General features: G+C 49.0%; 1 protein-coding gene across 1 annotated transcript; it reads left to right on the top strand.

Annotated features, from left to right (window-relative positions):
* Window positions 1-5,152: 5,152 nt before the first annotated feature.
* LOC133916635 (uncharacterized) lies at window positions 5,153-10,226 on the top strand. The gene is made up of 5 exons (XM_062360388.1): window positions 5,153-6,002; window positions 6,094-6,432; window positions 6,533-6,823; window positions 8,729-8,956; window positions 9,569-10,226. Exons 1-5 carry the CDS (start codon window positions 5,595-5,597, stop codon window positions 9,902-9,904), a joined length of 1,602 nt encoding a protein of 533 aa, XP_062216372.1. The 5' UTR covers window positions 5,153-5,594; the 3' UTR covers window positions 9,905-10,226.
* The last annotated feature ends 280 nt before the right edge of the window (window positions 10,227-10,506 follow it).

Raw genomic sequence — 10,506 nt, 5'->3', positions numbered from 1 at the left:
CCTCAGCACAATGGCGGTGTCACACTTGCACTCGGCCACGGCTGCACGGATCTAGACTGCGCTCGCCGGACGTAGCGAGAGGCGGCTGCTCAGGACGGCCGCTGCGGAGGTGGCCACCGGGTAGCGAGGTGGGAGCCGATTGGGGTGCGGGAGTACTACAACTACCGACGAGCCATCTACGGCGATATCACGCACAAGGCCATCCTTGTCGACAAAGCCTACACACTCCTTGCCCCCACCAAGCCTATGAACCAGGTTAGCTCGATTCCCATTTCCTCTTCTCTCTGATTCATATCCTCTGTTGCCTCTATGATCCCATTGTTGCTTTACTGTTCTGGATACGAGAAGCTAATTGCTGGAACAAGCGAGTTAGCGTTCGGCAACACGTGATTTGAGTTGATATGTTTATCTGTTGGTTTGTTCTAGTAATAGTATATATGTGTAATTTTGGGGTTGTGGTATGGAGAGAGATCTGTTAGTGTTCTTCATGAGTTCTTGTTGGCTTAGCGTGGCTTTGTCCCCTGCATAATGAATTGTAGAAGAGGCTCTTTTTTATGATGATTGGATATGTTGTAAAGTCATGTGTGATCTGACAGGTAATCGAGTATGCTCGCGGGTGATGAGTACCCGTGGGCAATGGGTATGCTCTTCGCTCATCGTCTGTGGGCAGTCACGGATATACTCATGAGCAAATAAAAATTTGCGGGTACAAATATAGGAAAGTATTACCCGTATCTATCATACTCGATCGTCATCTATATACATGATGAAATTAGGATCCATTAGGGTAGCTCTAATGGTTAAATTTAGCTACTAGTTTTAATCATTAGAGCATATTTCTCAAAATTTATATCAATCTCATCATTTCTAATTTCCCAAACCTCATAGAGTAGAGAGGTACTGAGATGAAATTTACTTTATGCTTAGAGCTATCTTTCGATGAAGAGATGTTTCTACAAAATTTAACTCTGTATTTACAAAATAAGAGTTATCAGCTAGCTCTTACCTTTCCCTTCACTCACTTCTCTTTATTTCATATTTGTAAAATAAAAATTAACAGCTAGCTCTCACCTATTAGAGCTCTGCTTGTCGCGACAGGCGGCCGTCGCCTTCGAGCGAGCCGGGTGACGGCTCAACGCACGTACAACTTCAAATTTCGACTGCAACCATAGACCTGGCTGTGCCTGTATGCCCCTGTCACTGACGTACAATTAACGGACCCTCTCCTTCACTGCCCTGCGCTTGCAGGTTGCGCAGCGTTGCTGCTATTGATGATCCTCCCCTGCCTGCCTGCCTGCCTGCTTTACTGGCTGGTTGCGGCTGCTCCACATGCGTCCAGCTCCGAGTCTCCGATCAACCAACGAACCGGCCCCGTTCCAGCCAACCCCAGGTCTGGCGCTCCCATATGTCACAGGGCGCACGCGGGTACGATTCCCGGAGTGAGGAGGGCAGGCCGGGGTGTGAGAGCCACGTCCGCAGCGTCGCGTTTTGAATCTGGCCTTGGGCTCGCCGCGGCCCCCGCGCACCGAGACGACGCGGTCCCGCGTGTCACTCGCGGCGGAGCGGACGGCGGAGCCCGAGGCAACGGGCACGGCCGGCCACGGGGCCGAACAGGTGTTGCGTTGCGCTGCTGGTGTCTAACAATGGAAAATCTCCATTGCAAACAAGCAAAGAGGTGCAACCGAAGGCTATAATTAATCTCACTAGTTGACGGACTGATTTACAGAAAACCACTGCATAGATATAAAATATCATAAAATAACATCTCTATTTATAGGATAGTGAAATCAACTGTAACTTTCAAATAGAGATCAAACAAATGGCATTCACTGTTTACTCATTCACATTCATTTGTTAGTTTGCACTAATGATTTCCTCATCTAACGATACGGCTGCGTTAACTACGGTCCGGACCGTAACGGCTCGAACTAGTGGACGTGGGGGCTCGGGTTTAAAATTTGCTTGTCTGGGCTCTTCTTCTGCTCTGCTCCTGCGTCCTGCCTCTGCATGGCGCGCACAGCTCAGGCGGGCACGGGTCGCGCAGCTCACAGGCTCACGAGGCCCTGGCTGTCGGCGCCACGTAGAGCGGTGCGGGGATAGTTACTGCGGGGTGGCTTGGCCCCCGTGGCCGCGTGACATGGCGCGGCGCGGGGAGGTTATTGGATGGGATCGGTGGTGATGTACGGTGTACCGGCAGGCCTTCCAGTTCCAGGGGGGTCTACTGCTAGGCTCGCTGGGAGGATGTTCTTTCTCGGCCGTGGCACGGCCCAGTGGTAAATGAATGTGTGCCTGCGCCGAGCGAGTTCTCTGTAAAAAGCGGGTGCTGCTGCCTGCTGCGTATGTGATGCCGGGTTAGGAAATGAGACCGCTGACGTAACAAAGTGTTATTTCCGGTGACATCAGTTCTGCACTGATTGAGCAGCTTCTTGTTGACATGCCGACATACGATGGCTTGTGAATTGAAAGAAAAAATATGTGCAAAATGTTTCACAACATACGAAGAGCTGAATGCCTGCGTTTCACAATATGAGCTTCAGAAATAAGGCCGGACAAAGAGTTCTCTCGCCGGACGAGGCATAAGTTTCGTTTTGCATATTTTCAAATAACTAAGAATTAACAAAACCATGGGAATATTAACCAGCGGCGGATCTAGAAAAAAATTAAAAGGATATGACTATTCTAACACGTCGTATCATATATCTATACACTATATCACAAATAATTCAATATGAATGAGAGGTATGAAACAAATCATCAATTCAGTATGAACTATTCAAACAGTACAAACCTACGTCAGAATCAAAATATCTGAACTATTCAACAATTCAATATCAAATAATTTTTTCATATGGAAAAATTAATTCTATTGACAACCGGAATTTGTGACAATGTCTAGTTACAGACCGTGGGGTGTGGCGTGTGGGCACCGAGGCCAAGCAGTCGAGCACGGGAAGGGCGGAGGGCAGACAGGCAGTGTGGCATTGTAGCTACCAGCTATGCTGGTAGTTGGGTAACGGGGTCGTGGCCCGTGAGGGTGTGGGGCACTGGGCTGAGCCAGCGTCCAACAGAGGCGGAGTCGGAGCCGATGAGCCGCGACAGCGGAGCATGGGTCGCGGCCATCTCGCCTGTCGCCACGGAGCTCGGTCGACGCTCCAAGCCCTTCGGACCTTAGCGAGCAGGAATTGGAGCTTGCGTAGGATGGTCAGGGTCGGCGCTGACAAAGGAGGATGGACGAGCGAGCGACAGGCGAGGCACCAAGGCGACATAGTGGTCAGCAAGGCTAGAGCATTGGAGAGCAGGGCGCGAGCACAGTGAGAGTCGATAACAGCCTGGCGCCCGGCGCCCTAGCAGTGGCAGTGACGGCGTGGGCGGTGAGGCGGCTAGGGCGAGCAACTATGGGCGTCGAGCAACTGGCAGCTGGTTGATTGGGCATGGGTGAGCAGCATAGGCTTTAGGTTTGGAGTTAGATTATGAAGGAGGATACAAGGTACTCTAATTATTGGTGGAATTTTTGGGTAGGCCTTGACCCACCGACCCTTAGATTCACCCATGATATTAACTGATCAGACCATGCAAGCGGAAGGGATAGATTTGGAGTCTTCTAGGAGCGTAGCGAAGAGAGGCGACTCGAGCGACACACCGGCAATTTGGCGATCCAACTGACCCCCTCGCCTCCAACTGCCTCCCAACGTTAGAGGAGAAGGGAGGCCCGACCACCCGGAGGTTAGTAGCAGTAGGGTTGTTTAGTAGTAGCTAGATGGTAGTTTAGCTTAGGTTGGGGTAGTTTATGGTTCCGATGGTGACCATGAGGTTGTTTGGTCGGCTTTTACTCCTCTATCTCGTCGCCGGTGTGGGCGTCGGCTTCGACTCTTCTCCTGCGGTGGGTGTGGGATGTATGTGTTAGTTGAGGTTTTGGTGAAGTTGCGATTTGGGGGAATTTCTCTGTTCCTCTCAATGTCGTGTTTATGTTACTGGGTGTCGAATTTTGGTTTGATGTCGCTGGCCTTGGTCTCTGGGCTTCTTACTTCGGCATGCTAGTGGTCAGTGGCGCCAGGTGGAAGCTTGATACGTTGTTTAGCGAAGGTGTGGCCTTTGGTCGACAAGCAGGCATGTGTGTTCATCGTTTCAAGGGTATGTCGACGTGTTCGGTGTACTACTCGTTTGGAGCATTAAAAAACTGTGAAGTTTCTTCGTCGAGGAAGACAGTGGCTTCAAGTTGCTTGCTTGGTAGGGTCTCCGTCCAGAGGTGGTGGTCCGTCGAGCAGCTCCTCTGATTGCCGACGTCGAAGGATCCGTCGAGCAGCTCCTCTGATTGCCGGCGACGAAGGAGCCTAGGGATCTTCCAAGGACCTATATGTAATTTTATTGATTGTTAGGGGTGTTTTTGTAAGGATTGTTATGTAATGTCGTTTATGCTTATATGAAATACATCCCGGCTTTCTAAAAAATGCAAGCGGAAGGGACAGGACTAGTCGTACAGTCAAGGAAATAGCTCAATGATGTCATTAGCCAAGAATGCATGACTACGAATATTTTTAATGGAACTGACTTCCAACTTTATGCGCTCACTGTTCTTATGATGCAGCATCGGCAACACCACAAGTTTATGTGAGCGAACAGAGCAATATCTTTGGAACACTTCAGATGCATTTCAAAATTGTAAGATGCTGCACGGCTGGCTGCTTTCTCGTAGCATGGGCCACTCGCAGTTGCGCCTGCGCAGCAACGCCAAAGTGTGTTTGGTTATACGAATTTTTTCTAACTCGTTGGGTGTATGTGTTCTATGAATGTATATAATTTTAAAGAAAAATATGTTTAATTATTTATATTTATTATTTTAGTCTAGTCTAGCAGATATAAATATATTGTCTTATTATGTATCAAGCTCTATCTACACCTGCTTATACGGATATACTCATTTATTAGTGTTATAAAATCATCTTCATACGACAGTTAATTATAATCTCAATTTTTACATTCACTTATATGGTCTCCGATTCAATCAATCAAATAAAAAATTAATTTAATCTGTTCAAACATACAATCAAACCAACATTTTTTAAATAAAATATCTCCATATACGATACATCTATACGAATACTCGTTCTTGAAACCAAATACACTTGTCCCTTCAACGCGCGGCCCGGGCCTCGCCATAGGCATGCAAACTAGCGGCAGTTGTCCGCTGGATCCTCGTCCCATCGGCCAGTAGTCATTGCTCAATCGTTGCGTTGCTGGGTTGTTGCCGAATCGGAGTCCCGGCCCGGCGTGGGGCAATCCAGTCATTTCCCGGCGAAGATCCTTTCAAATCGTGGCTTTTCACGGAAAACGAGAAACACCGCCTCCTTTCCCTTGTCCTGCACCCGGCCTTTTTCCTCCCAACGCCTTCTCCCTCCGACCAACACCTTCCACACACCCGCAGCACCAAAAGCCTCCGACCGTTGCCGCCTGAGCCCGAGGAAAAGAGAAGCGCACCTACCACTCCACCCCCGTCCACATCCACCCGCGCACGCTTCGCCGGCCGTCCGTCCCTCTCCGTTAGGTTCGGTTCGGTTCGAAGCGCCAATCCGATTGCCCTGCCCGGAGCGGCTTCGATGTCCGCGCGGCGGGCGGCCAAGAGCCAGCACGCGGCGGCGACGCCGAGGATCATCAACCTCAACCTGGCGAGGAGGTCAGGCGGGAGGCCCAGCCGGAGCGTGGGGCGCGCGCAGCCCCGGCCGGCGGCGTCAACGGGGCCGGTCAACCTCGGCGCGCTGTTCGAGATGGAGCGCCGCGTGCGCGGGCTGGAGTCCGCGCCGGCGTCGCCGCCGCCGTGCTCCCGGGAGGTGCTGCGGTCGCAGGAGGACCCCGGGGAGCAGGAGAAGTGGCGGTTTCAGGCGGAGATCCTCCGCGCCGAGTGCAACTTCCTCCGGATGGAGCGCGAGGTCGCGCTCCGCAAGCTCGACCGCCACCGTGGCCAGATGGAGGCCGCGCTCAAGTCCGCCGTCGAAACGCTCGTCTCGGTAAAAACACACCGCGCACCAAACGAACTCCTCGTCATTGCACGTTGCACCAGTCTGATGATGATGCGTACTCGTACGGGTGCAACAACAGGGGAGGAAGAAGATCGACGGGAGGGGCGACGTCGGCGTTGCGGCGGCGCTGGACGAGGGGATCGAGGACCTGGAGGGGATGGTGGAGGAGCTGCGGGTGGAGAAGGAGAGCGGGAGGGCGATGAGCGGGCTGCGGAAGCTGCAGCGGAGCCACGGCCGGAACTTCGATCGCCAGGCGTCCTCGCTCCGCCGGCGCCTCGAGAAGATGCCGCCAGCCGACGCCGAGCCCTGCGTCAAGGACATCCGCGAGATCGCCCTTCCCGTCGCACCGCCACCGCCGCCACCGCAGGTGGAGCACAACGACGAAGATGAGCGCGTCCACAGCGTCAACACCTCCGATGTAAGGCATCCGAACATTAACACGTATAGCCTGGTGATGTTGTATCGCTGTAACTCATTACCGATTGCTGAACGTGCGTTACGTACTCTGTATACTGAAGGTGGAAATGCTGAGGATGAAGATGGAGGGGATGTCAAAGGGCATGCGCGAGAGGATGGCGGAGTACAGTCGGCGCCTGGAAGCCGTCGCCGCCGGCGACAACTCTGGCTGCCAGTCCAGGAAATGCGGCAACCGGCACAACCGGAAGGGGAGTGCGAGCAGCCAGAGGAGCTGGAGCGGAGGCAGCAACGCGAGCACCGGCAACCTGCCGTTGGCCCATGACACCGCCTACACGTCGCACGCCCGCGGCCGCCAGAGCATGGCGGCGGAGCAGCGTCACCAGCAGCAGAAGGTAAGATTCAAATTTGCTCGCTTTACTGTTCGTGTCACTGCTTAGTTTGTTCATTACTCCAATGTCGATATTCCTCGCTTTCTCGGGAAGCACGATTAATACCAAGCGATTCGCGAGGTTACTCTTGGGCGCCCGAATGTCGTTGACCTGGGGGCACTGCTGGGTCAGCGTCTCGGCGACTTGACTCCACTTGACGCCATTATCAATCCACGATTAGGTCGGTTTTGTCTCATCCGGGAGAGCAAGGCGAGTTTTGAAATCCCGGCCACAGTGCGTTACCGTGCCGTGGGGATCACTTGTACAGGCTTCCGTAGGAAGATGAGTAATTGACCATGATCCCCTGGGGCCACGGATCTATGGATTGCCCCGATGCACTCGACACCTAATACATTATGGTCATACGGGTTACTAGTTGCATGCAGATCTATTTATTACATTATTATTTAAGTGTTAAAAGAGCTATCACCTTTGATTTCAAGATTATAAAATTACTGTGTTAATCATAAAAAGAAAAGGACGTAGGTTCCTTATTGTTATGAACATCTAACGGTTTAGATTATACTAAAGAGTTCATATCAAATACGATTAATAAATAGTTAAATTCGAAATTAAAAATTATGATATATTAGCAGTTCGATTTTCATACGAATTAGGAAGTAAAATATCTAAATAAATATTTTAAATAAAAATAAAATAAATAATAAAAAGAGACTAATCAAAGTTATCGTAATATAATATTATAGCAAGGTTATCGTAACATAATATCTTAACAATCACTGTCTTCTTTTGATGTGGATGGGACCATTTGTAAGAACCATGGCCCTTTTAGCCTTGCTTCACCTCGCTACTGCTCGTAGTAGCGTTCAAAAGATAGCTTTGCCATATGTTCCCCTCGTTTTGAACCGCCAATGATTGCGGGGCGGCCCACACTGTCAGTGACGCTGCCCCCTGGGCGCAGGTGGTCCACTGATCCTGGGCTGAGAGTTAGAATTTTTCGTTAGTTCTGTTTGTATTGCTCATGTGAGACATGGGCATGTGACAAGCTCTGCTTGAACGTCTTCAAATTGTTTTGTTTGTGTGGTTGCTAATTTCTAGACTGCATCTGCACTTGTGCATGTAATTGTCTGCATGGCTGCATCTCGTCCCACAAATGCAGTCACTTGGGCCTCAAGCATTACGATTCGGCGCCGATTGTTCTGCGGATGAATGAATGATTCGTCGCCGATGGGTATGTTTGAATGCATGCGAAAAATCAATCTGAATTCTGGCGTGCAATTTTGAAACTGCAGTAAAGACAACAAGCACATGCCAGAGCAGGAACAGAAGAACCCCCCCCCCCCCCCCCCAACTTTGGGCAAAGCCGCAAAGGCGTATTATTAGCTTTGAATCCACAAGCCGGCACATGACGTATCCGGGCCAAGTATGACCTTCGCATATGAGATGTTGCCCCACAACAAGAAATCAAAGCTTTTCCTGGCCGATGCAAAAGGTCAGGGCCAGGCCTAGGGACCAGGGCACGTGTTCGTCGAGTTGCTTTCGCATGAACTAGTTTGTGTATTCTCTCGTGCGCATGTGCTTACTCGTACACTGAAGTTGGTTGGGGTAACTGAATTGTGCGTTGCCAGGAGAGACAGTTAAAGACGCGCAGTGCATTCAAATGTCAAGCAATTTGTACTAGGAGTAAGCAATGCTTTCGAATTTGGTCGACACATAGTGGTTTAAATTTTATGGCGTTCTCCCATCTGCAATCTCTGCCTCTATGGCCCGGAGATGTTTCTTGCATAGAGTTCGTGTACTGAAAATCTGAAACCATTTGTCGTGTTGGGCTAAATTGAAGTCATGCTAAATCTATTCAATGGTTCTCGCAGAAATTCTTTAGTTGTAACTGTTCCTTTTCCCCAACAGATTATGGCTGAAGAGTGCAGATTGGTGAGCTCAGGAAGCTGCTGCGACTGCAGGGAGATCGTGGGGAAGATAATGGAGCAAGTAAAGGCAGAATCAGACCAATGGACAGAGATGCAAGATATGTTGGAGCAGGTCAGGTTGGAGATGCAAGAGCTGCAGTCTTCCAAGGATACATGGCAGCATCGTGCTATTGCTTCTGAAATCAGTCTAAGCTCCTTGAATTCTCAAGTAAGTATAGGTTCTAAGTTCTAGCTATTCTCATGCGCTAGTAATTGAAGTGTTTCATAGTTTTTCAGAGACTTGCTTATTTATTCTTGGAATTAGGAACATGAAATGGAGTACTTCTTAACCTATATTAGGTTGCTTTTAGAAAGAAAAAAATTTCGCCACTGAAAATTTTACTGCGTTTGATATCTTAGTTGATACTCCAGAGTTACTGTTAAGTTACTCTTTCTGAATTCTGACAGCAATGCTCAATTAGTCCTGATACTCTACAATACTGATAATCAGATTTTAGAAAGCTGAAGCATATTTAAACAGAACAGAGGAAGTACTTGCAGTTTTATTCCAAAACTGACCTATTAGCGCTTCTTTGTGTATTTTTACTGACCAAATAAACGTTTAATTTTGTTTCAAGACTGGTTAATTCTGTAGTTTCTAAATATGCTAAAGACAGCATTTTTTAGTGTTTGTGATTGAAGTATTGAACTAGGACCATCTCAGACAATGAGTTCTTTCATATCCATGTGAGCCTCAGTATCCATTTTAGTACTAGTTCATGCTTGAATCAAGGTCAGTCAGTGAGGTTAGTCGTCTAAACTAAAATTTAACACGTGCCAGATGCTGGAGTGGAAAAATCGGGCACAAGTGTCCGAACAGCGAGCGGAAGAGCTGCAGAGGACGATTTCAGAGCTCCAAAGCAAGCTATACACATTCAAAGCCCACTTTCCAACCCCTACCGTTCCTAGCCAAGATCAATGGTCAGATGCATGCAAGATGGAGAACCCAAGAGCAAAGCCTCAGCGCCACCGATTGCAGGAATGCGGCAAGGAGAAAGAGAAGCACGTCCTCATCTGCCGTGTGAAGCACTCGCCCAGCGTGATCCCGAAGCGCTCGCCGTTTCAGGAGATTGGCAACATCAGCTTGCCAACGGCAGCGGTGAGGAACATCAACTGATGGGCTGCTGCAATCAAGGTTTCAGGCAGGAGTGGAAGAGAGAACTCTGTCACTTTGGCCTCGCCAGTTGCTTCGATCAACCTCTAAAATAAATAAATAATTGATGACCCACTGATGAGTAATGAGGCCTGACTTCTCGTCAGATCTGTAGTAATTAAATATGTCAGTAGGTGATCTGAGACGGAGTTAATTTGCCCTGAGGCGGGAGTACAGTGTTGAGGAATAGGTAAGATATGTATGTAACGCTAATGCTTCTTTCTGCTAATATATATGAAATTTTGTTCTTGATCCTTCCAGGATCAGATGATTATGTGTTATGACTGCGCGCTTAGATGATGGAGGTGTTCATAGAAATGTCAAAGTATTTAGGGACAAAGCGCCACAGAAACCATGGAACTTTATTTCTGAACCATTTTAGCACGAAATGACTTTTCAGCAGAAGTGCAGAACTATACAAGCAACAATAACAAGCACAACCACATATTGCAACTGTTCTAGAGCATCGACTACAGTATAGATAATTACAGCATCAAGGTTTGCAGCAAGAGGAAAAACATACACATCTCGCATCTCGTTGAGAAGTTAGTGATTAATCATGGAAA

This window comes from Phragmites australis, chromosome 4 (assembly GCF_958298935.1).
Source record: "Phragmites australis chromosome 4, lpPhrAust1.1, whole genome shotgun sequence".
Classification (NCBI taxonomy): Eukaryota; Viridiplantae; Streptophyta; class Magnoliopsida; order Poales; family Poaceae; genus Phragmites; species Phragmites australis.
Note: the sequence above shows the minus strand (reverse complement) of the source record. Positions and strands in the feature narration are given on the sequence as shown.